Source organism: Necator americanus, chromosome I (assembly GCF_031761385.1).
Source record: "Necator americanus strain Aroian chromosome I, whole genome shotgun sequence".
NCBI classification, from domain to species: domain Eukaryota; kingdom Metazoa; phylum Nematoda; class Chromadorea; order Rhabditida; family Ancylostomatidae; genus Necator; species Necator americanus.
Window position 1 is genome coordinate 12,083,227 of NC_087371.1, and position 27,917 is coordinate 12,111,143.

General features: G+C 38.4%; 2 protein-coding genes across 4 annotated transcripts; one reads left to right on the plus strand and one right to left on the minus strand.

Annotated features, from left to right (window-relative positions):
* RB195_005233 (uncharacterized protein) lies at positions 1-27,460 on the plus strand (the record flags this gene model as incomplete). Of its 3 annotated transcripts, XM_064177597.1 has the most annotated exons (7): positions 1-24; positions 89-223; positions 21,635-21,732; positions 22,912-23,013; positions 26,638-26,749; positions 26,832-26,919; positions 27,258-27,460. In XM_064177597.1, 7 exons carry the CDS (start codon positions 1-3, stop codon positions 27,458-27,460), a joined length of 762 nt encoding a protein of 253 aa, XP_064034722.1. The 3 variants fall into 3 exon arrangements, with proteins under 3 accessions (XP_064034722.1, XP_064034723.1, XP_064034725.1); XM_064177599.1 differs by lacking the exons at positions 1-24; positions 89-223 and having other exon boundaries at positions 21,629-21,732; XM_064177598.1 differs by lacking the exons at positions 21,635-21,732; positions 22,912-23,013; positions 26,638-26,749; positions 26,832-26,919; positions 27,258-27,460 and having other exon boundaries at positions 89-310.
* RB195_005234 (uncharacterized protein) lies at positions 9,214-9,450 on the minus strand (the record flags this gene model as incomplete). The annotated part of the gene is made up of 1 exon (XM_064177600.1): positions 9,214-9,450. The coding sequence occupies one exon, from the start codon at positions 9,448-9,450 to the stop codon at positions 9,214-9,216; it is 237 nt and encodes a 78-aa protein (XP_064034724.1).
* Positions 27,461-27,917: the final 457 nt, after the last annotated feature.

Genomic DNA, 27,917 nt, shown 5'->3' on the forward strand with positions numbered 1-27,917 from the left:
ATGGTGTTCAGAAGGAAAAACAAGGTGATTTCTCTCTTCACCTTTTTCTTTCCACGCATAAGGTTAACACGAGAAAAAAGATCTTCAGAAATCGTCCACAAGCAATCTCACAAGTCTAACGCAAAGCACTACACACGGTTCAATCACTGGTAAATCGAGGTTCTACAGAGAGGAGTCATGGGTGAAGGTGAACCCTCGGCTCGAACCACAGCTCGACGGCGAGGTTGGTGAGGTTATGGTTAGCATAAGTGACTTATTACGAATCGGTTACTCGACGAACAAAGCGAAACAAGCGACAGAAAGTGCTTAAAGGCACTAGGACGTGCTTTCCACTTTTAGGCAAACATATAGGAGAAAAAGTGCCATTATAAACGTTTCTGCGTACTTTAAAAACAGGAAATTGCAGTGTTCTATTAAATTTTCAGTGAATAGTGAAAGTAGATCCAAGAAAAACGGGGAAAATCCCCATGAAAACTCTGGCGTTTTCCTTCACATTTAGACACGTGGAATGAGATTAAGTGCATTGCTGCTGATAAGCAGATAAAAGAGCCATAAAAGAATGAATGTAAAAAGTTGTCTGACATATGTAATGTCAAAGTAATTATTCCCGAAAGATAAGCAAATAAATACGTCTAACAACTGGAGGGATGGAAATTCTATCATTTGTAATTTTTTACAAGTTTTTTTTTTAAACTTTTCTCCTGAAAATCAAATGATTACTTCGAAACTGAAACAAAAATAAAATAAAATGTACAAATTACACATTCTAGAGAGGCTCGCAATATAATTCCCGAGAATGCCCATAAATTTTACAACAATAATACAATATTGAATCGTAATTTTTTCCTTGACTGATAGCATTTCCGTCGTAAGAGGAACACGAAAGGATACATACGCAAAGATTTGGACTGCCCATCAATGATACTCTATCTAGAAACCGAACATGAGATGAGAACATAGAATGCAGTAGAATTATTCATTGCATCCAAAAGCATAATTTATGGATGATTACGTCAATCAAAAAAGTGACGCACTAACTTTACATTCAATATACAGCGTTCATGAATCTTCAGCGTAATGCAATCCAAACCTCAACAGTATATTGTAGTTAGGAAAATCCAGAGTCACGATAGCTCAACAGATCACCAACAGCTCATTAAACCACTAGTATATGAATGTGCAGTTGTTAGTGAAAAAGGAGGACAGACGATCCACTTCCCATCAAACTACGATCCTCTCCCGCATTCCACTTTCCCAAAAAAAACACATAGCGGAATTGTAAAACTTTTGCTCAAACTAGTTACCGTGCAATGATAGCAACAAATTACGGACGTTCTGCTAAGACAAGCAAATTGGCCTGATATATTCGTGAAATTTCTGGAAGAATTAAGTATGTAGTCTTAAACGAGGCAAACTAAAATAACACATGACAGCTGCGTTTGAAGAGCGGAGAGCACTAAACAACTAGAGGAGTCTAGTTTTTCACAGTGAAGAGGTCAGGCGGTGAAGTAGGTGGTCTCTCAGACGAAATTTTTTCTCACGCTAGCCTACTCAACTTACAAACCGGTTCTAATTTTTTCCGCGTCAACAAAAAGTGATGATTACACGGGAGTCGAACCTCTCGTAAAAAAATAATGTATAAGGCGTGTACTGATCTCTCAAACAGAAAAAAAGAACAACAATAGAAAAAAGCGCTTAACGAACAATTCGGCGCACATGCCAAACCCTAAGTGATCGCATTAGCCATAAACAGGTCTTCGGCTGTTTTCTATCGGACTGTGGAAGGTCGACAATCAAACACCCTAGCTTGTCTGATCCTATCATTGCTTAATAAGCTTGACGAAACCTAGGAAGTCTCAAAAACACCCTTCGCAAACCACCTGCCCTTAGAACCATCGCCACGTTGGTCTTCCAGCTCAAAATTATTCGACTATCCCATGACGGTAGATTTCAAAATAGGACACATCCAGTAGCGTCAAAACGATATGAAGCACGTACGCAATTGCGTACACGGCTTCCTTCGAGGCGCTTCGGTGGCGTGTAGCGACTAGGAGCGTGGTGAAACCCTTTCTGGCACCGCTTATCGCCGCAGTTTGCGACGGTCCCACCTTGTTTCCAGGTGCTGCCTCCACCGCGCCGCTTCGAGCGCGTACCCAAATGGACCGCAACTACACTCGTGATTCATGTCGTTTTGACCCGACTATATAAACCCGATCAAAAACTCGTCATACCTCTATTGCAGACAGTTCTCGCGTGTCCACACTAGGTGAACTTACTGTGCGCATGTGCGCTGTGGGACCCTCGTCCAGCTTCACTTTTGAACTGAACTTTGTGAGCTCGTCCAGAGCAGTGAAATATACGCAATTAAAACACGACTAAAAAATACCTCCTAAGTCGCGTGCGGTCACAAAAAACGTGTTCGGTCACGGAAAAAATCTCGTGCGCTCAAAAACGCAGCTGAGAGCCACACTGCTTTGCACGAACGGATCCCACTTACGCCAAACTGCACCATAAATCATTTTTCTTCTTTTTTTTGACAGAGCTGCATTATGTCTCTAGGGTGCATTGTGAAATAGGCCAATGCCACCTCATCACATTTGCGCGACCGCCCGATCTATTGACATTTTCTGAATGCAGCACGCTATTATGCAATCCAACATGGGAAGAATTGGGATCTTTTCTAAAGAGAATCACGAATGACCAATGGTGAAAGAGCGTAATCCTTCTTACGACAAGAAAAGAAAGGAAGATGAAGTGGTTTTCTTTTAAAAACAGAAAAAAAGTAGAATAGGGCCATTAAAAAATCATCGAATTCGTGGCAAGCACCTTTTCCTGTATGGAACCTACGAAAAGTGGGTCAGAAGAGGTGAGAACACCACTCAGAACTCCAAAATTGATCATAATTTGTAACTCGTAAATCGTTCCACAAATGAAAGTAAAAAAACAAACACACTCCCCTAAACACAAATCCAAATACCGCTGAAATAAATACAAGAAGAATTGGATCTATGTTATCTTGATTTGTCAGCGAGATTTCGGTGAAAGTTTATTTATGGCCTAACGTTTCAACAACCGTTTCGAGGTAAACCTCAAGAGAGACGAGATTGACGTCGGGCCATAAATAAAGTTTCATCCAGACCTCACCGGCAAAACAAGAAATTCGGTTCACAATACAAAGGGTTCAATAAAAGAGGACTTGGAGATCATATGAAGAGTATTAAAATTCCTCAAAGAGTTCCTTGATATTCTTCTCATATTACTAAATTAAAAGTTTGTTAAGTTATTTATACCTAAGTATGCACGAATACTTGTAGTCAGAGGCATCCTGCAGCCATATTAATCGGTCAAACTACTGAGCGCTGATAGTTTTCCGCAAGGTAAATTCGACGAGGAAAATTAATCATTAAGTGAAGACACGATGTGACGCAACTTAGGTGATTGATCGTTCCTCATTCTCTTCCGCAGGAAAAACGTTAGTAATCTAAAAAAGGTAATGGACTTAGGCGTTAGTTTCCTTTACCCTCTATCAGGATAGGGATCTTAGAGTGCGAGAAACCCTAGGGATTTGAGTCGATGTGAGTGCACCGCAAGACATCCTACTCCTAGTGAGTTCAACTTATTACGATGGCCAAACGGATAAAAAGGAAGCTATCAGTTACAAGGGGGAACTTTCGAGGCACATTAGCAATATTCTATGTCAAGTAGAAGAAACAAATAAGAATAGGATCGAAGAAAAATTGAAATTCAAAGAATTTGAAGGGATCCATTCACTATTAATTGCAAGCTCAGCCTAACTAACAGAGTGCATGAAATACACAGTGGAGAACGCCATCCAATCAGAAAACACATCCTTTCTCCACTGTACCGCCCACGATTAATGGAAAAACAGCTGAGACAACACATAACATGAAATTGAAGATAAGCTAGCCGCAGGACTACACATACACTGGAAATTGCATGATTCGCCAACCAGACGTGGGCGTTATAGTGACGGAGACGAGCAGCTTCTTAGGCGAATTTGAATGAGTGAATAGAGCCAGTACTGCGTATCCGTCACTGTAAGAAACGAATGAGATAGTGTAATGAGATCTTTTACTGAAGTCGAAGTCGAAACAAAATGTGATTAGACTCCCTTCGTAAACCAGATTCATGAGTAGTTAACAATTCCAACAATTTCTCTAATTCCTCTTCTACTAGTTTCTCAAATAAACTGATAACAGAGAGGATGTGAGTGCCGTGCTCTTGTTGACTACCTCTATCTTGTTGACGCGCTTTTTCATTCTCCTAAACCGAGACGAGACTTCATGTTTCCTACATCAAATCTCATCAACTGGTTGATTGTTGATGTTCGGATTTTTGTTGAGATCAACAGGAAGTGTGTTAGATTTGTGCGCTAGAACACAGTTTACAAATCAGAAACTTGTATAGTCTGGATGGTGAATCAAATGTGCTGCGAGAAAGAAAGCGAAATGAGAAATCCTCGAGGCGGGACCAACGACCGTGTCTCGTCCTCCTTATATACGAGACCAATTAATGGCAAGGTTTCTGACGCGTTGGCGCTACGCAGTCGACCATTCGTGTTTAATTTCCTGAGAGAAGAACAAGGCCCTTCTCTATCTATGCGACCATTTCGTAAGACGGTCATCTATCAACGATAGAGCGAACACCTAAGGGTCTGGAGTGTGGAAGAATCTCCATAATCGGGGATTAGTCGTATCGAGATATAACAACTTGTGGTAAGACTGGTTATCAAACTAGTGGTAGGATTGATTTATCAAATTGAATAAGTAAAAATGTGGCCATCCATCAACGAGAGTAAAGGTCCACTTCTGTCTCATTTCGCTTGGTGAATTGTATCCCATGAAATAGTAGGATCATCCTTATCTCATCTCAGTGCAAACCTTTATCAAGCGAGGAATTTTGAGGCACTAGAACTTTCACTTTTTGTAAACTTCATAGACAGGGTTTCCTTTGCTGTAAGCAGCCTAGTACTCGGAAAAAAAATCCTCAATTCTCTGAATTGTCCTTTTTTTCCCACTTTTATGAACACCTAAAACATCTTTCATGAAACAATGGCTGATCCCGGATAAAATGAAAAGAACTCTGAAGTGATCTAGAAATTTCGCTCTCAAATCAACCTGGGACGAAAATATGACGCAGCTAAGAGTTCTGAGAGTACCAGACTTCCATCTCACATATAAGTGAAGTTTTTCCATTTCTAAATTAAGTGTAACTAACCTAGAAAGATGCTTACTCCTTCCTTACAATGATCCTAAACAAGAAAACGTGAGATTTTTTGAATTTTTTAAAGTTGTGCACATATGCTAAGCATCAAAGCAAGCGAATGTCTTGAACAAGAAATAGAATATTACTATGTTTCGTCAACAACATCTAGAGATGAATTTAGCTTCATAAGAGACAAATTCAATAGTGTGCCGATCTAAAACGAGTACGAAAGCAAAAGGTGTGTTCCATTGTTCGTAACGGGGTTCATTTTGATCGCATCTCACACGGCGAGCGACTACGATATACGTGGAACACGTAGAATATCATTGAAAACAATAACAATCAACGGTAGCGGATAGATTGGAAAGGAAACGTGAGCTAGAGCATAAAATTTGAAAACGTGTTAGCAATTCTGTTTAGCATACTGATCTGCGTAGATCTCTCATACCATCATAGGTGAGATAGGGAGAAGCCGGACCCTCCTCGGGTGAAGGGGGTTTAGCTCATGGGGTGCAGCTCAAGTGAGGGGGGTCCTTTCGCCAGCCGTCGAGAAGTGAAGGGGTAATTTCGCCAACCGTTTAAAAGTGAAGGGGGTCGGAGCACCGGCTCCGACTATCACATCTATGCACACCATAGAAATGGACGCATCTCTGCGCCGTTTTGGTTCAGCTGTCAGCTCGCCATAGAGATGTTTCAACACTTTGGACTCTAGTTTAATCAAGCACATGGAATACTGTATATACTGGAATCAAGCAATCGCAGGAACGAACGAATTTTATGTTATTTTCTTCTGGAAAAGCTAAAGTAAACTACACAAGCGTGTCGCCGCTACGGCGACGGTGGATTTAAAGTATAGTAGAGTCAAAAAGAAATGAAGCACGGTGCAGTTGCGTAAGCGGCTGCGCTCGAAAGGCGCTGCGGAGAAAGCAGTTGGAGTTGAAGTGGGACCACCGCGAATTAAAACAAATTAAAGCACTCCTTTTCGACTAATCTTCGAACTGTGCTAGCAAGGGCCCTACCTCGATCGTCACGCTCCACCGCACCGCTTCGAACGCGGCCGCTTAGGTAACTCAACCATGCTTCATGTCGTTTTGACTCGCCCGCACGGCGACAAAAGGTTAACAAAAACGAGGCAAATGGCGATGGTCACATTATTCATATTTCTTATTTACCAGATAAATGCTACTTAATATCACTTATCAATTAGTACCTTACGATGTTAATCAGTTTTTGAAAAAAGCAGACCATTGCAACAAGATGAGCAGAATTAGTTCGAAGAAGGGGATAAGAAATAAAAGGGGATAATGTAGTAGCAAGAAAGAACAGTACAACAAAGAAACTCGCAAAGCTACTCCTCTATGACTGAACGACCACTAATCTAATCGTTAAGAATAGTTAGTTCGATGGTGCACAGCGAAAGATCATCTGAAGTATATTTAACTGTGGGCATTCTACTAAAGATCTAAAGATCAAGATCTCTTTACAAGCTTCTATGTGAAGGAACAAATTCACGTAGATTTCTCTCTTATAATAGGAGACATTCTTGCTTTCCAATAATTTTCCTGATTAGTAGTGGTAGGATCCAATGATTTTTGCGGAGGTAGGGGAAAAATGAGAAGACTAAAGTCCATCGCAGGAGTGAAACAGCACTCAGTCGCGCACTCGATCGTATTTGAGTGGAGATTGAACGGTATAGAGGGGACGACGTGTTAAAAAAGACAGAGAAAAGGCGCCGATCTTTGTTGACGCGCATCAAGCGCCACATTCAAAAAAAGCGGCCACAACCTCTCGTGGCATAAACATCATCTCAGCGCTACGAGAAACAAGGTAAATACTGGCGCTTTGAGTACGAGCGAAAGTTTATCGAGGACGATCGCACCAAATACATACGCAGATAGACTGTACTAGAGAACAGCAACGCAAACGGCGGGTTAATCGCTTTTTGAGATGAGCGCCGGAAAGGGAATAGCGCCAGGTGGGGCAATAAAGGCCTCCGACCACTAAGCGCGAGGACTGGAAAGTCTGGCACAATTTCACAATTGAAAGTGGAATCAACGAAATAAAAATTCGTTAGAGCGTTGAAGAACCGTGCTCATAACAAAAATAGAATCAAGACAGACATGGAAACAAAAATAAACACCTACGAAAAAGGAAAGTTCCGATAAAGAAACTAAAACGTCTTGTTCCTTGAATGCAAACAGCCACGGGTCAGTCTAGCAGCGATTACTTGTTTTAATGACATTATTGTGCCAGAGTAAGGTGGTGCCAACATGAAAAAGAAGATCTATGTATCTTGATTGCAAAATGAACTAAGTGTGACGAATTTCATGAAATCCTCGACGAATTCAAAAAACTTCCACAATCTTACAACACTACAGTTGAGCCAGTCATCATCAAATTCTTCATAGCACTAGATCTGAGAAGGATTCTTAATTAAATCATTTCCACTTTGAAAAAGTTAAGAAGTGATTCCATGTTCTAAAACTAACTAACTAACTAAAGATTTCCGAATGTGTGTAGGGCGGTGGAGTCCCACAAAGAAGCCTCTTACATTCCTTTGCGGGAAGTCTCGTCGCCATGGAATTTATGCTCACCAGTTTTCTGGTTTTAGAAACGTTTCCTATAGGAAATTCAAACGCACATTTTCAGAGGTGAGTAATCCTGGAATGATACAAAGAACCGCGAAGCAGGCCACTTAATCGTGCATAATATAGAATAGTACAAAGGATGATTAATTTACTTTTCCAACTTCCAGCAATATAGCATGTTCTCCTGTATTTCTTCGGCTATTTTAAGAACCATCAAATTTATTACTATCTCTAAGAATCAACTAAACAGCATATGCTTAAACTAAGAGATTTTCCTGTACTTTTCCTAAGTTCCAACTTATTTTTTAAAAAAAACCTATTCAAAACTGTTTCCTAATCAAGCAAGTTCTGTTCGGATGGGTTCCCCTTATACAAATTGTGTTCCTATTTTTTCTGCTATCATTTTTTCTTCTGAGAGAAAAAAAACAAAGAAATAAACTCGAAACTGCGCTACTGCGCTAGGAGAAGAAGGTTTCAAAAAAGTTGTCGAGTCAGGCCACGTGAATACGCGAGATCACTCAACTCAAGGTTAAGTTTATTTAGACCTTGAGTACCCTTTTATGGAAAGAGATGATTAAAAGGGAAATAATAAAAGTTAATGGTTGAAAAAAAAGATCGTCACTTGGAAAGCAAAGCATGAAAAAAGTAGTAGAACATTGGAGCACATAAGAATCCTCAAACGCTTTACTGAGATGGAGCATGAGTTATCCTAGGAATGGGCACCAGAAGAAAATTCTTGAAGAGCAAGAACTACCAGGACATCACAATGAGATCAGCGTCAGATATAAGACATAAACAGAATAAAGTTAGCGCCGGCTTCACTTAACCCGAGATCTTACACGGTTCCAAAATTATTTCCAGGACTCGGGATACAAACAAACAGCCAAGTTGATGAAGAAATGCGCCGAAATAGTTTCTTAAACAAAGAACATCGGGATGTTTGGCAAAAACATGAAAAATCATAGTTATTCGAAATCGAAAAATCGGCAAAATCGAATGAGATAACAGCAGAGTGATCACACATATCCTTTCAGAGAATGGGGAACTAGGTGTAGCCTAGGATTATTTCCCAACACCTGACTAAGGTTTGCGAATAGGATTCAAGAGTGACTGAGTAACAAAGTGTACTGCTACCTCATGCCATTTTCAGCAAGCACTAAAAGTAGAAGATTTCATATAAAATTATATCCGTATCGACATAACGTCGTTCACATTGACAAAAGGGAGCCTAAGCGAGGTCCAGTCCTCTTAATTAAGAGACGCAATGGCTACTGTGGGTGCTTCAGTAGTCATCCTGAGACCTTCAGTGCGTGCAACTCACAGAAGATACGTCCAGAGCTACACAGGTAGAGTCACACGATATTTGCAACAGCTAATAACGACTTCATCGGCACCGCCTTCACATTACGATAAGGTCGCGCGAGACTTGGCGTCGACGATAAACAACGACGATTCGCTTCGCATCGCATGGCGCGGCAGCGAATGCGAAATGGTTCAAGGACGATGTCGTGGATTCATCGGCGGCGACAAACGGTGCACGCTGCACTGACTCAGCATCAGCCACTACGACGCCGTACGGCGCCAACGTCGCGTTGGCACGCATCCCATCTGTTTCCTTTTTTCCCTTGTTCCACATCTCGACGTCATTTTCGATTAATCTTCGAGCTATGTGAGATGCGAATCGAGGTCAAACTCATCGCCTAGCAACTAATGAAGACGCCTTTCTTGAAGATTTTTCGGTGAAACTCCACTTTCAATTTTAATCGATAACGCTAAAGCAAACATGTTGCCTTCTTCGACAAATTCCGGTCCATCACTCCACCTATATTTCTGGTTCCCGAAGACAACCGTATGTTAGAACAAAGATTTAACGTCAATAGTCCCTCCAGCAAATTAACTTTATATATATGTAATATATAACAAATAAATACATAAATATATAATCTCTGATAAATATATGATATGATATGGAAAGTTGACTCTCAAGTTACATCAAAAACATTTTACGATTTTTTACGAAAGCAAACCGCGTCGAAATTTGGTCCTCTTTTTATATACACTGAAAAGTAAAAAACTCAGTCTTCCACAAAAATCTTGCGTGGCGCTCGCTTTTCCACAAAATTTTTTGTTTATCCTCATTCTATTACTGCTACTTCCTTCTTGGTCCTCCTTCCTGTTCCTTTTTTTTTACTTCGTTTCAAGTGTGGTTTCAGCTTTAAAAAATAAAACTTGAGAAGTTTGTGTAAATTTTAATATTATACCAAAAAATACTTTTTTTCAAACTCAAGCTTCCACATATTTTTTTTGAACCGTGTGAAAATTTTAGGAGAAAAACTGCCGGCAAACTATCCTGAAGTAATTTTGAAATATTTCGCAACTTCGCTTCAAGACCGTTGTATTAAAACTTCTGACGTTCCTCTATAAAAAAGTAAACTTTCCTTCTCGTTTGAATAATTCCAAGACTAAAAAATTAGAAATTATCACTCACTTGAAGGCGCTTTAACAGTGTAGGGACAAACACCCACGCTTTTTTCTCAGTAAATGTTCTTTCACTCCTTTCAATCGATATTCTCCAGTTCGAACATCCTACACACTTTTTATGAGTTCGTCATGTTTCCATCGAAAAAAAATGTGAAAAAAAAGATTCGTCGATGAGGACAAAAACAAAAACACACCTGTAAATCTTCAAGACTTAGACAGATTTTTCCACATCTTTACAATCATGCAAATTCGTAATCACAGGAAATTCTTCACAATAATTTTTCTGCAAAAAAAGCCTCACTTTTACTATTCATCCCAAGCGATTTGATTAACCCGAAACACCTTATCCTTATACTAAGAACCAATTCTAACACTAAAAAAACACCTAGCTATGATTTAAAAAAAAATAAGAATTAAACGGTAAATATGTTACGTGCGCAGTGCACTTCGCAAACCATGGTAAACGAAATATTGTATTTCAAATGAACCGAATATCGAAAAACTGCGTAGTCTAACTAACTAGTCAAGAAGGGCTGATAATCGAGATTTCGCAAATCGCAAAGAATTAAAGGAATTGAAATTGCAATCAAATTTCAAAAAAAAATATACTACCACGGACAAACCTAAAATAAAAAAATTCATCTTATTAGTTTTACTATTAAAAATCAAGTATCAAATATATTAATTTAATTTTACTAGCTTATTTGAATAAATATCAACTATTATATTTCAACATACGTATTCAGCATTTCTCCTACCCGTTCAGAATGTTATTCACGTCGATCAATACCCATCTTTTGCGCAGCTTTTCTAAGGAAACAGATTTCTCGAGCACTGCATTCGTTACTGTTTCGAACGCATTATTTCTGGTTTTCACCAACTTTTGCCTCCACATTACAGTAACGACAATTTTACGAGTTCATGGATTTCACAGTAGTTAGTTTGGGCATAAATGGGAACAAATGAATCCTCTCGATGAATCACCGATCATGATCAAATGTGAGACGACCGTCCATCGCTTTCTAAATTATCGGACCCTTATTTCAACAAATTGATAGCACTTTGCTTTCTTCTCCTCTCACTATCCGATTCTTCCAATCAATACTAGCGATTTCCTGGATCGATGTTCGCCGCGGGCCTCGTCGTCACGATGTCGTAAGGAACGGGGATCCGTGCGGCGCACTGGTGTCAGAGACTCATTTCGCTTTCCTAAGATACGCTGTAAATTCTTCGTGTTCTCTCCGTATGGGCTGAGCGACGCACGGACGCGCGCACACACTGCTGCGAGTCATTATCGCACCGCCCGTAATCCGATTTCTAAAGACACCTCGCGCCGTTCGCTCCCAGCTCCTACGCTCAGCAACGAACTCCTCTTCAAAACAACACATTCCTAGCATTTCCTAGCGCACTGATACTCCTTTGATCTACGCGTTGTTAATGTCTCTCTACTCATAAAACTGATCTGTCGACTACGTTCTTAGCCGAACATAAAGATTACTACACATCCCTTAGGACACTATACTTGACTAACAAATTTTGATCTTAGGTATTAACTCAGTTTGAATAAATAGAATTTTGTTCTAGTTTCAGTTTTCTATTCGCAGAAAAATATTGGTAGTGTGAAGGCTGTTTTTCAATTAAAAAAGTGAAAAAGACAAAAGAAAACTATTATGAACAGTTCTTTACTCTACAAGTGAAAAATGCAAGGAAAAACGTTCTACGGAGGAACTTGCGCAAGTTGGAAGTTACCTTTCGATCTACAGGAAATAAAATTAATATTTTAGTTACCATTTTGGATATATAATTGTCTCATATTCAGCTCTCCAAAAAAAAAAAACTAGAATGAAAAAAAACTGATTATTAGTTACTAAATTGAGCTGATAAAAAATAACAAAATTTTCGTAAAACATTTAACAACCGAACTACTGGAGGCCTAAATTTGAAACTTTTGAGCATTTTCGAAAGCTGCTTCTTTTCCAAAGTTTTCTGAAACAAATAAAGGAGATATGTAACAAAAACAATCAAAAACTTGTTAAGAATTCATATAGTTTGGGTAATAATCATCATCCGAATTTTTGTTCTCGAATCCGATTTCGTGAGAAATACAAAGGACTTGACTAACTGTGTGCAACATTGATATGCAAATAGGTCCTAGCAAGAAATTAAAGATGGCAGAATCTATTATTTGCTGTCTAGTTTCTGCTGCTTCCCGTCCGTTATCTTCTACAGTTGTTTCTTCCTCTTTTACTGTATTTATGATTATGCATTTGAATAAGTTATTAGACAAATAGGTAGATACACAAGTACGAGAGAAAAAGATATTTGTATTGACCATTTATTGTCATAGCCACAAAATAAATGGAAAAATTCGGTTATAAAACGAATAGTTTTCGAATCCTAGGTAACATATGCAATCTAAATCTTAAGATCTCCATTGCGTACACAAAAGGAGTGAGCATTACCGAAGAATGTTCTTCAAAATTCCAATCTTAGCTGTTGATATGCGGTGTTCAGTTCTCGCGGTTAATTTGAATGGTTTGAACGTATTTGGAGAGAATAAAGACAAATTAATTCCTTTTCTTGTACATTCACTGCTCGAATTACGAAAATAATTAAAGTTAGATGAAAACTAGTTAAAGAAAACGAAAAACGTTTTGATTTTATCGACATTCAACTTGATTTACAAACCTATGATTTCGGTTATTTAATCAAATAAACGAATATTGTTAGTGGTTGCCCAACTCGTTCGATTTCTTTGGTACATTTTTTGTTTAGTTTAACATTACATATTACTAGCCAAACAAAATGACCGCCGTCAAAACTGGATCACAATCAAACATTTCCGTACAACTCTTCTCTCTTCTCCCTTTCTTAGGAAATTCTCTCTTAGATTTCGATATCATCTAGATCTTGGAATAACTCACTGTACTGTTAATATTACCATTTATTGTTAAGATGTCATCTACATTCTCCTACCACTCTTTCATGAATATGTCTTGAATGCCGTTTCGAATGAGGATCACGATCCACATTTTCACTACAGCATATCTATTCTGTCATATCCAGAAATGTGTTAACTCTCATCCTTCATGCATTTCCTAGAACCACTGGGGAAATGTACAGCTCGAATCAAATTTCCAATTGATTTCTACACATTTGAATATTAGAGGCGTAAATAACCACAATCAAATGACAACGAGAGCAGAATTTCATTTCAGGATTTTGTCCTAGCCACTAGCGCATTCACCAAGCATTTCCTACGACATTTGCTTTCTACCACCTATCTTTATCTTTGCGTTTTTACTCTTATTTTCTCTTTGTCCATTCTTTTATAACATTCTACTGCACAAATATGAAACACCCAGTTAAAGGCATCACTCCACGAATCTGAGGAGGCACGGATTTCAGGTGGAGTATTCGTATTCGAGGTAGGAGATTATGGAGAGAGGATGATTCCGTCCATTTCTTCCTAATTGACGTAAAAAACGGCCCGGAAGGTACGGCTTCGGGCGTTCTGGCTCACTATTTTCTACAAGGAGTTCGACTGGAGCGCGCCAGCCTGGTGCGGCGTCGCTTCCTCCGGGCCGTTTTTTACGGCAATTGGGAACAAATGGACGGAATCACCCTCCTCTCCATAATCTACTATCCCATACACAAATACTCCACCTGAAATCCGTACCAATAATCTAATCAGATTCGTGAGGTGATGCTTTTAATGCTAGCAAGACAAAAATGATAAAATTGCCTGGAACAAAACCGGATACATTACTCGAGCAATTCCCTTCACAATTTCTAGTTTTTCTGAAGCTACTAGCGGTGGATGCTCTATCCGGTACAAGGATGTGAAAATACTAGGAAATATCGTAGCACAGTGTTGCCTCGGATGATTCAATGTATAATACGGTTGGTATGAGACATCGCAAAACCGTGTAATTGCCGCGATTAAGCTGTACGCATTCCGTGACAGGTCTCTTTGCTAATTATTCCAGTCACCAATATCGTTAATTCGCGCCAGTCCATTGCTACACAACCTGTGTCTTCCACAACCCATGTCGTAAGGAAACTAAGCTTTGGTTCAGAGCTGATATTCAAAGGTTTTCGATCCTCCCTCAAGAGAGTGCCCCAGAAACAAGCTAATATTAAAAGACATCGATCTCATTCCTATATTTTTATGCGAAACGTGCGCCGACGCGATACGAATACAAAACGATGCCAAGTATACTTGACAAGCTACTGAGTGGCGCAAAAGAAATTGTTGTCGCTTCCTGAAAACTTCAGCTGACGGGTTAAGAGTCAAAAATCAGGCCATCCTCGAACTAACAAGTTTTATGAACGCATTGCAAGGGAAATAACAACAAACGACAATCGGATGCCATGCAAAATTCTGTCACGAACTCATCGGATGCATTGGAAAGGTTTCCCTAGTTACTTCACCTTCTTTCATCTCAACGTCTTTACCCTTTTCAGCACTCCTTTTGAAATTTATCTAAATTGTCAGAAAAAAAGTCAAAAAAAATCTCCCCAAGCCGAAACTATTCTGAGAAGATACAGGTCCTAAACGCTGATGATGAGGTTTACATGATTTCTCCATTAAATCCAAACAAAATGAAACTGGAATTCTTCAGCGTACGTTTAGTTTCTACATCGAAACAAGGGCATTTGTATACATCACGCAATCGAAAAGAAACCAGAAGCATAAACAAATTCGAAACACTTTCATTCCGCTCTTATTCACTAGCAAGAATCGAAAAGGACACAAACGATAGATGATTTAGTATTTAATTTGTAAGAAATAGATCACGTAGTCCTGTATGTGGAGTTTACAGTAGATCAAAGACAAGATCATTACCAGTATCCTTTTAACCTCTTAAGTGGTGTGCGCCTGTACAAAAAGTGTACTCTATGACGTTCATATTATACGCCATAAGCGCTAAAGAGGGTAACCAATTGGCTAACGGATAAGTTCTGTTTTCCTTTCTGGAAACTCCTTAGAAAAAATCTTTACTTGTCACCTAAATTCCTTCATGCATGTTTTTTGTTGCATCACACAAGTATATTGCTTACAAAAGAACCCGTTCACGCGATGGATGACGACCAGTGCGTAAGCGAACGGCCCGCCCGGAAACACCCTAACCTCGTCGCTCGATTCCGCACCGCGCTGCTTGCTATTCTCCTTATATACCGAAATACTCCACAGAAAACAGACACATCTCTCTCTTTACTGGTTTTTAGACATGCATCATATTTGTTCATAACAATAATTACATGAATATTACATGTTGAATCGTCCAATAAATAATCAATAATAATAATTTTACACTTCCTTTATTCTCCAAAATTAACATAAAACGAAACTTTCATTAACTCTAAAACAAAATCTCTTTCATTTCCTTGGGTCCCCTTATATCTTTCTTTCAGACTTTCAACGCCATTCCTTCAAAACCCCCATCCCAGACGTTAGAGTATGCATTGAAAAAAAAACTGGATTATTTAAGAGGTTAACAACATCCTTAAATGAGACATGACATTATCCACTACACTACTTTGTTCTGTTATATATTAAGAGTTAAATACTACATTATCACATCATTGTCTTCATTTCGCAAAAAAAGTCTCATCACTTGGTCCTGTGCACATGTTTATTTATTGCATTATTACTTATTTATTTATTTATGTTTATATTTACATCTATATTTATTACAACCTAATGTTTTAAGGCTTGAAAAAAGAAACCTAAGATAACGGCAAAAAAAAGTATTGCCTTACTTTTACTTTTGCTTTTAAAACCAAGCTTAATCAGTCTATTACTGGAAATGTAAATATTAACTTCACTAAGTTCACCATGACCATACTAAGCCCTCTCCATTTAAAGGCATCACCCCACGAATCTGAGGTGGTGCAGATTTCAGGTGGAGTATTCGTAAACGGGATGGGAGACTACGGAGAGGGGGATGATTCCGTCCATTTCTTCCTAATTGCCGTAAAAAACGGCGCGGAAGATACGGCGCCGCACAAGGCTGGCGCGCTCCAGTCGAACTCCCTGTGCAAAATAGTGCGCCAAAACGCCTGAAGCCGCATCTTCTGGGCCGTTTTTTACGGCAATTAGGAAGAAATGGACGAAATCATACCCCTCTTTATAATCTACGATCCCGTATACGAACACTCCACCTGAAATCCGTACCACCTCAGATTCGTGGGGTGATGCCTTTAACTTTTCCGCTTCCACAACACCAGCAGAAGAAAAGACAAAACTGAATAGAAATAGATAAGCAATAACGGGTTGTTGCTTTTTCCTTCTTTTTACGCCTCAGCCACTTTTCCTACGCTTCGGTAATAATTAATGTGGTTTGTAAAAGAAAAAAACCAATACCTGTTTCTAGTAGGTTGACTGAAGTACAAAGTAAATCAAAAGAACTTATGCTACGGGCAAGTTTTTGCAAAAAAACACTTCTAAAAAAGATTGCCATAGAAAAAAGATCTGCACTCTTTGGAAACAATATTAACAGAGTACTACACTATTACAATACTATAAGGCCTAACTAGTTACCTATTCTGCCTAAAACAAAAATGTTGACAGTTGTTCATTATTAGATGCTAGATAAACGAATGCAGTGGATATCAGATTTGTTGTGCCAGCAAAACCTCATCGTCACAGTGAAGTATGAAATTTTCCCTAGGAAGAAATTTTTAATTTTCACGCACTTCTCTTATAGTATTATGCAAAACTTTGGCAGGAATGAATTTAATTGTGAGAAAATAAGCAGCTCTCAAATTGCAAACTCGCTGTGATTTGTTTACCTTAAAAAAAGTATATGAAGACATTTCTTGAGGAGATTTACCCACAATTCAGAGGAGCAGCATTTGGAAAGTTGACATTAGTTGTACGTTTCCGGAAATCAACGAAATTTCGAAAGAAAAACTGGTCAACAAAACGACTAGAACTATGGATTGTTGGGAATGTTTCCTAAAAATCACACTTTTCTCAACTCTACAGGGAACTGGAATTTTCGGGCGCAAAACCGGATTTGAAGAGACTCGGCTTGTCCCTTATTATCTCCTCCACCAAGTCTTCGTATGTTCGTCTTCCTTCTTTAGCACCACATGTTCACCACATTTGATGTACTTCATCATTTCTCGACGAATTAATTTTTCAACAAAAATCTAGCTCAACATCTACAATGAAATCTCCCGTTTCAAATTTCTTAAATTAAAATCCATAAAGCCGGATAAAATCCAACCCTAACTTTATGCATCTCTCCCAACATCCTATCATTATTCATGTCCGACGGCAATTATTTCTTAGTTACAATTCATTTTTCATGAATTTTCACCTTAACTATCATGCCGTATAAGTATGTATTATCTTTTCTTTTTCGTCAGAAAGTGACTTACTTGTTCACCTATTTGTTCACCACAGTTGTGCTATACCACAACCTTCATAGCAATGAAATGGAAATCTAGCTGCAATTTAGCATTGTGCTTTTAATTCGCTTTATTCTATTTTTTTACTCCTACTTATTCTCATGCCTAAATTACCGTTTTATAAGTTTCTCTATTGCTCAAACGCTCTTAGTGAGTATGTTTATTCATTTTATTTAAATCAATTGTATTTTTCTATGGAACGTTTCCAGATTTTTCGAACGTCGCATACTCTATTTCCAGTCAGCTTGCAATGGGGCATAGGCACATTTCTGCCACGTCACATTAAGCCAACATGGAAATTCTAAAAAAAAAGTCCGCAAATAAACAGAGATGACACGATACGAAATGACTCACTGCAGAGCCAATAAAATCGTGCACGAAGTGCAACCTTCTCCTTTAACGACACCAACTATGCAGTACTTAGCATCTGATGAGAAAGCCAGAACGAGGAAAACGTTCTTATGACGGAATAAGGTGAAAAATATCCATGGATGAAGAGATAACAACAAATGTAAACAACCCAATAAATGACAGAGAGGAACAGCGTTTCTCAGCTCCGCTGAGTCGCACACCTATTGCGAAACTTAACTGAAACCGCCCCAAACGTATGTATAACCATGATAATTGCCTCTACTTAAGGTTCAAGTGTATAATAAAGGCTGTCTTCTACATAAGTATGCAAACACAGTGGTTTTGTGCATGGAACTACTTGTCCTCTTCTTCGAATAGTTTCTTTTAAAAAAAATAGAAAGTGCACCGATTGCGCGAAATCGACAACGAATTTTAATGAAATTCTCGATTCTATAGGTTTCACCCTAGTATTAGATTCACATTATTATTCAGAAAACATCAAAACCATCAAAATTATATTCATCGTAAAATTTCGTTATGTTTCATTTATTCAAGAATAGATAATGATTCGATACGTATGGCATTTACGTTCGCCGAAATTTCAATAGCACTCCCGATTCTCACCAAACTTGAAATGTCCTGCATACAAAAAAAAAATATTCCAACGAATATTCCAGAAAGCTGAGAGGGACAATTTTTCTACAGCTTCTTTTGATTACACCGATACTCTTCCATGTTATCTTTTAAAGAGAAAGGTTAAAGAAACAGCTGTCAGGAATTTAGCTCAGCTAAGCTCATAATACTATTAATTTAGCTCGCATTATCTTTAAGTTTACCGTATTCAGTTGACATTGCCTTACTTATACCAGAAAAGCGTTTCGAATTCTTTCTGTCTACCACTGATTTTTCTGTACGTCGAATTAACAAATCAATCGAGAATTTTCTTTATCAAGATTGTTGATCTTGTGTGTATGGTGTTTCTTGTTCTCTTATGATTTGATTGTGACTGGATCACAGCAAAAAATTAATCCCTCCCCCTAATTCTCAAGCATTTTCCTCTAATTTGAAATCATCAATACACTATTTCAAAGAAACAAATGACGAATCTTCCTTGAGTAGGACATAGTGAATATATTAAATATATTAAAGTATTAATATTGAATATATTAAACTAAGAAACAAGCAGTTTAAATTCGAGAATAACAATAAAAAAAATGCGAACAAGCGAGAAAACAGAAGAAACTGCAACGGACTCCATTGCAACACCGCCGCCGGATGTCTGCCGTCGCCAGAAAGTCGATTTCATTCTGAATTCCTTTGCGCCTAAGGCTAATCGAGCGCCGCAAATGACTGCCCAGCAGCAGTAAATGCAAGCAGCTAACTGGTGATATCTGTTTCTACATTTCATGATTACAACAACTGTATCTACTTTTTTCTACCTTGCACAACTTTTTTGGCTGAAAAATTACCACCTATCCCAGTTCCAGTAACCTAAACTTGCTTCAGAACTTTTTCTGTTTTTTCAATGCTTTGTTTAAGAGCGAGATGCGCTTAAAATGCACGAGGTTAAGAGATTTACAAAAAAATACATCTTGAGAGTTAACTAAATGGCTTTCAAGCAAAAGTAAAGGCATCATCGGACTCAGTCACAAAAAGAAGAGGGTCCCAGTATTTGGAGTAAAGCGAGAATGCGTCTTACTCCTGCTACTAGCGCTATTGTGAAGGAATAGACACAAAGAAAGGCCTTCAACAAAATTAGAAGATTAATAGGAAAAAACGGTGAAGAAGAGGAAAAAAAACCACGAATGGGTGTGTTTCAAACACAAAGTTGTTGTCAGAGCTTTAGCGTTAACGTTTTAACAATACCCGTGGTTACATACTCCCAAAGTTTTTAGCCATAGAACAAATGCGAGTGAAGCAAAGTTTGTTGTTAAACTATCCGAAAAAAGGAATAGTCCACAAATTTCGTGCCTATTCCCGTCAGCAGGTCACAACTGGAGGCAGAATAACTTTCCGAAACAACCACGATCAGTCTTCAGCGACTCACAATTATTTTTTGTCTAACATAAGCAACCCTCCATTCACCAGTAGCTATGTTGCGCCCCAATCGAACGCGCACGGCGGTCGTCCGGGTGGACGCTGGTTCCGGCGCCTATACGGGTCGCGTGACAACAACGTTTACTAAATTTGCTTTTATAGACAATGCATTACAGCAAGATAGACAGTAAAAGATTATTTTTATTTCATTTCAAGAGTCTCATCTGATCAAAATTCAATTGGTAGCTTTGAAATGAAAGGATTCTTGTTCATATAGGAAAAAAGCCTCTGTACTATCAGGTAGAAGGTTATCATTATCATTATAATGATAAAACCCGTGAATCCAATCACATTCAGAGGAAATGCGATAAAAATGCAATCTGACAGATTAGCTGATTCTGGCGGCATAATACTGCTATCGATTTTAACTTTGTACCCGCCATGAACTACACGACAATAACAATACTAAGCCATGGGAAGCGTCATTGGCCACTAGCCTTCGGAAACCCAATTAAAGCTTCAGAAACCAAACACGGTAACTAGAGGACACAAATAAGTAGACGAGCGAAAAAAAAACACAAACAAGTAGAGAAACGAGATGATTCAACTGGAGAAAGTCGAGAAGATGTAAATTTTGAAAAAAAGTAAAACAAACCAGTTCTATGAGTTACATAGATAGTCCTCAGAGACTACACTTCGAAATTAGCGGGAACGAACAACCGAGAACCGAGAACAGTTCCCTTCTCCGTGGGATTCAAAATCAATATTTCCTTGTCACTGAATGCGCTTCACTTTCCACTGTTATTGAAAGTGAAAAATGTTTCCATGAAACTGTACCAGTAGGAATTTCGCAACTTATCTCTGAGAAAAATTTGGAAATACTAAATTAAATCAGAATCACATGTGTAGAAGAGTGAAATAGTCCACAAAATAGTCCGCAAATTTCGAACATGTATAACACACATATGTGGTGATTGCATAGAACATAATGAAGCAAAAACACAAAAAAGGAAAACATCTTCAGTAATAAATTCAAATTTAAGCGCCAATTGTATGTGTTAGTTGCAACCACGTCCAAAACCGCTTACCACGCGGCTGGTCGCGAACCGCATCCAAATCAGTCATTCCTCAATTTCTTCGTTAAAGATGTTGTCCTCCGATGTCGTATCGTTTTGTGCTTCGCTTTACGTTTATTATGTACGTTATTGCTTGTATTTTTGTGGATTTTCTAAGTCTTCGTGATATCGGTATCTCTAGGTTGCTAGTTTTCCCGTTATATTCTTTTTCTTCATTTGAATAAGTCCTGCTTTTTTTCGTCGTGAGGAACACGTTCCTTGACATTGTGCCATAGTCGATTTGTAATCCTTATTTTCGAAAGCTTTGGCTGAATGAGAACGAATTCTGATGTGTTTCTTTCCGATATTCCATGTTTGTCTAGTTATCTTGTCTCGTCTTGTAGCTTGCACATATTGTATGGCGTCGATCGTAGTTTTGTTTTGAATGATCTACGTGACACTTTTCGTATGCAGATGGTGAAAGCTATGTCACAACCAGGGCCTTACGACTATCCATTACCATCGTCATCTTCGTCGTGCTCGGGAATTGTCGCTAGGACGTACGACAAAAGGTATGTGTAAATATTTGACTTAACTGGGAATTGATGCCTTCCTTCTTCATAATTAGAAATCTTTGAAGTCAATTTTTATACGCTCGTAATGGCTTTTGTTATCATTAAAGTGTATTTTCTTAAAATTCCCGCGCTTCTATCATTTTTCTATGTGAATAGTGCAAATTTGAGAGATATAATGTGATTTTGTGCAGCTGTTCCCGTTTAAATTAATCTTTTTTTATTTTATTGGTTTCTCAATCTCTTGCAACTGCATTGCGCTACTTCGTTAGCAGTTTTGCAGCCATTTGCCCTGCTATGCCCATTCAATCATCCCAAAAGAAAACTCAATGTTCTCGTCTAAATTAATCTTTTTTTTAAATTTTATCCCAAACGATGATTGAATACTATGAAAATTTACATCTCCAGTTACAAATTACACTTGTTTAGGAGGCGACGGGTTCGAATAAGCATTTTTCTGCTCTCTTGCATCTGTGGAAATATTATCAGTCGGAAATCACTGAAATTGTTAACTATCTTTATTTACTTTATATCAAAAACAGTCTCACGAAAAGTGTTGCAAGTCAAATATGTCAGTTCTTGATTTAGTGGTGGCTTCGCATTGCTATCCCCACAAATATAAGTCTCCGGGTTAATAATCAACTACTTCTCTGCTTATACATACACGTATAGAAAAATAAGACATATTTTTCGTCGTATACACTGTGGGTTTTAGCACCACATAAGAATGTTATGTTAAATACGACAACTCTGTGACCTTTCACAAAGACTAATACGGATCTGCCTCCTCGATGATGATTCTCCAAATTCGTCAAGACCATCAATTTATTTGATGGGAACCTTGCACTCATAGATTTAGGTTTGTAGTTATATTGCTTTTAGGAAAACATAGCCAGAACTATATCATTAACTCAAAACTTCCCAATAATCGTTTCCGTTTGCAATAGGAAAGTGCTTTACAAATTATTAGCACTATTTTGGCATAGTATTTTTTGTCTTGTGCTTCATGCTACTTCTCATTTTTACTTCATATATATTTGACGGACTAAATCACGATCAGGAGTTTCTGTTTTTCCTTTTGTTTTGATTAATTATTGATGTTCTTTGTCGTCTTAAAGTTTTAATGGCCACCCTTTACTAGATTTGGGATTTTTCCGACTTCTGACCTTCTCTTTTCAGAGATGTAGCCGCTTTGTCGGCCCGTATACAAAAAATGGAACGTGCATTAGATCTGTCCAAGTACATAGCTCAAGTTGAAAAGTTACTCGCTCAACCTATCAAGTAAGTTACAGCTTCTGCGGCTTGCTACAACCTTTGGAATATCAGTTTCTTTTGTGAAAACGTCTAGAAGTAGAAAAAATACAGGTCAATTTTTCTCTATGATTATGTGGGATTCCTTGATCGGCATCCTTCCTTCCACAATGTCAGCTTAGAATGTTGGTGTTATTTTCAATTTGTATCACATATTGAACACTTTCATTTTTTGGTCAGTGCCAGTATTTTGTTCCTTTCTCCGTTCTCTTTGTTTTGCTTTCGTAATGTTGATTTATCTGCTATCTGCTAATTTACATTACAGGAACTCTCCCCGGTATTTAAGATTTGAGCGAATTTCAGAACTCAGTTAAATTAGAATTGTCAATTACTGTAACACCATCGCATGAAAGCACCGCCCACCAAGACTTTCATCCCTTTTTTTCCTTCAGATTTCATCTTTATGCCACCGTGACAAAAATATCTGAAGATGACTACCTTTTTTTTATACTGCAATTAAGTTTTCCCTATTTGGTGACCAATACTCCATTTCACGTAATAAATCTCCAGTTTCTTCCCTTTGCCATACAGGCATATTCTAATCTTTTTCTTTCGAAATTCATTGCAATGCAACCAACCTTTTCAAACCTATGCCGACTGTGTTCAATCAGTGAAGCAACTGCTTTTTGAAAAATATTGTCCTCTGTTAACAAGTTCGCTCATTTAGTTTCTCAATACATTTCTTGCGAAATTCTACACATTTCGCAAGAAGGAAAGTAGTCTTGAGATAGATGAGATCATAGTGTAAAAGATGCACGTTGCTGCAACTATTTGGTGATTGTCATTGATTTTGCTGTTGTTGGCATCGTCACTTTGTCTGTAACACCCAGTTTTCTGGATGGTTTAAACTGTGCTGAAATAAAGGGTAATTTACTATTAATTATGCAGAATTCGCTTTTCTTATAGTCGAGGCAGAGCAGAGATGTGTGCCAAACTAGGCTAAAATCTTTGAAACTTTTCTCCATCATATGCTCGAATTCTAACTATAAAATGGTACATCTACTTTTCCAGTAGGTCAGATTTTCACACTTTCTGGAAGAAAGACTTTGGAGAAGAAAGCACACATTAAGTTGTCTCAAAGTCATCAACTACTTGTCGAAATATTATGAAATTTATCAATTCTGACTATTAGGCATAAATTTCTAGCAATACTGCAATTGTTAAAGGCATCACTCCACGAATCTGAGGTGGTACGGATTTCAGGTGGAATACTCATATAGGGCATAGTAGATTATGGAGAGGAGAGTGATTCCGTCCATTTCTTCCTAATTGCCATAAAAACACCGCCCGGAAGATACGGTTTCGGGCGTTCTGACACACTTTTTTCTACAAGGAGTTCGACTGGAGCGTGCCACCCTTGTGCGGCGCCGCATCTTCCAGGCCGTTTTTTTACGGCAATTAGGAAGAAATGGACGGAATCACCCTCCTCTCCATAATCTACTATCCCTTATAGGAATACTCCACCTGAAATCTGCACCACCTCAGATTCGTGGGGTGCTGCCTTTAAGTGTATATTTCGATACCAATATCCAATTGAGTTTGGCTTTATGTGTCTGAAGCGCAGCCGAAAATAGAAAACAGCTGATCGTCCGAGCGAGCGAACGTCGCTTGTCAATTTAGCTGTCTTATAATCGCGCCACTCTGGATGATGGATGGTCTGTAGATTTTCGCTTCGCAGCAAATTCCGATCGGTTTCGTCCACACGTGGATGTGTACATGCAAATCTTTGAATTTCCAAACGTAGTCTACTTCCTTGTACTCTGAAATTGTTATGCATTCTATCGTATTTTCTATCGTATTTCAGTGAATCTCGCTTTCCGGATAAATCTGCTTGCGAGAGGTCAGAGAGTCATTTTTCGCAAGCTGAAGTAGAACTTCATCTTCACGGTGACTCATCTTCCTTATTATCTCGCAACTTTTCCGAGCGTTCTTTTGAGAATAATATCCTTCGCAGCCCACTTATCAAATCAATTAATTATGAGCCACTCTATGCTCAGTCATATTGATTAACACGTCCGTAAAGGATTCCTGTCTTTATTGTTCACTCACTGCTGCATTATAGAGAAATTAGACAGGTACGGATGTCATTAGGGGAAAAAAAAGTATTGGGATCCTTTCTGGAGGGAGACGTCTGCTTTATGGTTCGTTGAAATCAAAAATCTTGGTAACGTGAACTTGTTAATGTGGTCTTGTACGACTCTGTTCGCTGAATGACTGTTCACGTCAGTTTTTTTAGTTTTTTCTCACATTTCAAGGAGATTTCTCATCATTTTTTTTCTTATCCATGGCGGATACGAGTAATCATTCACGCAGTATTCAGTCGATACGCAACAGTAAGAAGCAAAAATACTCGCCGAAATAACAGAAAATTGGAGAAATTTTAAGCTGTATTCGTAATCGGGAACTGCACCAGCGGTCATTTGTGATTTACACTAGGGATGAGACACTTTCAGGCTAAAAGATTACCATTGTTAGGGGTTCTTAGAGCAAATGTTGGTTAGACGGACAACTAAGAGAGCAACCCTACATTTCCCCCCAAAGTGATGGTGAATCACTGATGTTAGCTAATAAATGAAAGCGGAGTAAATAACTGCTCAACTGTGGCCAATTTGACAGCATGGAACACATGTGATACATAGGATTCACTTAATCAATATGAGAAAAAACTTTTCAGACTTAGATCGTTTATATAGTGTTAATCTGAGTGTCCAATCTGATTTTGATGTCCTGTCTTACTTTGGTCAAAATCTTCCTCTTCAGCATTCTTCTTTCTCTTCTATCACTACCGTTCCTGTTCATTTCCCACTGTTCACTGGCTTGTGGCTGCTTAGTGCTTTGAATTCGCATTGATGTGCTTTTTTTACCCATTTCTCTTTTTTCAGCGCGTCTTTCTAACCGCGTTACACGTCGAGTTTTACCTCTTCTGTCGTTCGCGTCTCGTCGGCTAGCCTTGTTTACTGTCATTCTTTGAACCAAAAAAAAAGTTGCGTTTTACGTCAGAACGGATTCAACCTCCGTTCGTATGAGTAAGCCCGAATTGGAGAGAAGTCTATTAGGATTCAGTTACTGTATAGTCGTGTAATTGCTGCTTTGATTATTTATTTCTTAACGTTCCTGCTTATAAATGTCGCTACTTTTTGATCACCATGTCGTTTAAAGGTATGTCATTGGGACATTTACAGAAGTCATTGGGAGCGATAGTTTATTTTCTCCATAATCAAAATAGGCTTTATTCAGTTTTCACTGTAAATAATTTCCATCTGCGTTTCTTTTTCCATCGTTTTTTTCAATTCCTAAAGAGAAACCAGATTCCAACAGTATTTCCATGTTTATGAATTTGAACGCACACAGTTCAACTGGTGGCCTTGTAGCGCTCAAGCTGTTGCGAGTACTGTGGCCTTGAGCTAACCGCGAAACAATGAAAGAATTTGGCTTTTGTTATCAGTTTCACTGCGATTTTTCACCTCTACCTGAACCTCTGTTTCTATCAAGTTTGCAGAAGTAATGTAATATTTTGCTGCTATTCTGTGATTTACTACGGCGTGGTCTAGAAGCGGTGATCCGATGATCGTGCATTATTGCTCTAGTTTTTAGGATACCAGGGTCTACTCTGGTTCATCACCAAGGACGTGGTCCTAACAACAGGCGCCCAAGTATTTTTTCAGCAAAAGGAATTTACCCTACTGAAGAAATAAGGAAACATAAGGTGAAATTTTGTCAGGAACATTGTTAGCTATTTGTGAATTGTTCCCAGTCCCACAGCATTATTGCCAATTTTTACGTTACAGCTTTCCAAGCTGTTCAATTTCCAAAACGTGAAGGAGCGAGAATGGCTGCAGGAAATTTTGCTGGAGGAGAGTGATTCAGACGATGATGGTATGTGATGCTAACCGGTTTTGCGAACTGTTATTTTGAACCGTGGTATTTAAGTTTTATTTATGTGCAGTTTATTATACCTCTTTTCTCTATAGTTTCCACGTGTTTATTGAATTCTTAAATACCTTTTCATGACCGCTTTTTGTTAGTGAAGTAGATTCAGTTCTCGATTTCTTCGATTACAAAAGCATTCGAATATGTGGTACTTAATCTTAAGTCACTTCTCTTTAGTACGACTATAACGAATATATTTTTCTTGGTGGGGTTGTCTTTTCTTGCGAAGCAAAGTGAACTTTCATAATTTTACCTCTACACACTTTGCATCTTAAATATTCCAGGCGAAATGCTGTTCACAGTGAGAGACATCCGCGCCGCGGTGAAGGTGCATCAAATGCGACGAAAACTTCAGAAGCGCTACCATAGTGATCGATCAAACAGCCAATTCACATATTATTCCGCTGGACTACTCAGCAATGATGATCCATTCCCGGATCATCAATCGATGATCCTGCGGAATTTGACGCAAAATCGAACCGAATGATGTCATATCCATTAGAATAACATATATTTACGTTGTTGAAATGCCAGTTCGTAAGTGTCGTAAGTGTCCGTCGCTATTGTTTCCTTGTCTATCCAGTCTCGAAATGGCATTCGCTTTTATTTGGGTGAATCTCATGTTCTTAGAGAAATGTGTAGTCACAAGTTCCCCTGTGTTTTGGAGTAGTCAATAAATCGTCCCTTAGGTTCTTATTCCCGTATATTAGTTTGTTGCTGAACTTATTGTAAGATATGAGCAGAAACCCACAATGGAGAACACCCTTCTTGTTACTATTCAGAAATTTTCCTTGTCATAACTTTTCTTATTTCATTTTCATTTTTACGTTTCTTTTATCAACCACCGTTGTGATCGTTCACGGTTCTTCAGAAGCTTATTTCATTGCTTTCAATCCGCGCTTTTCGTACTTTTTCTTTATTACTATTATTATGTAATGAACACG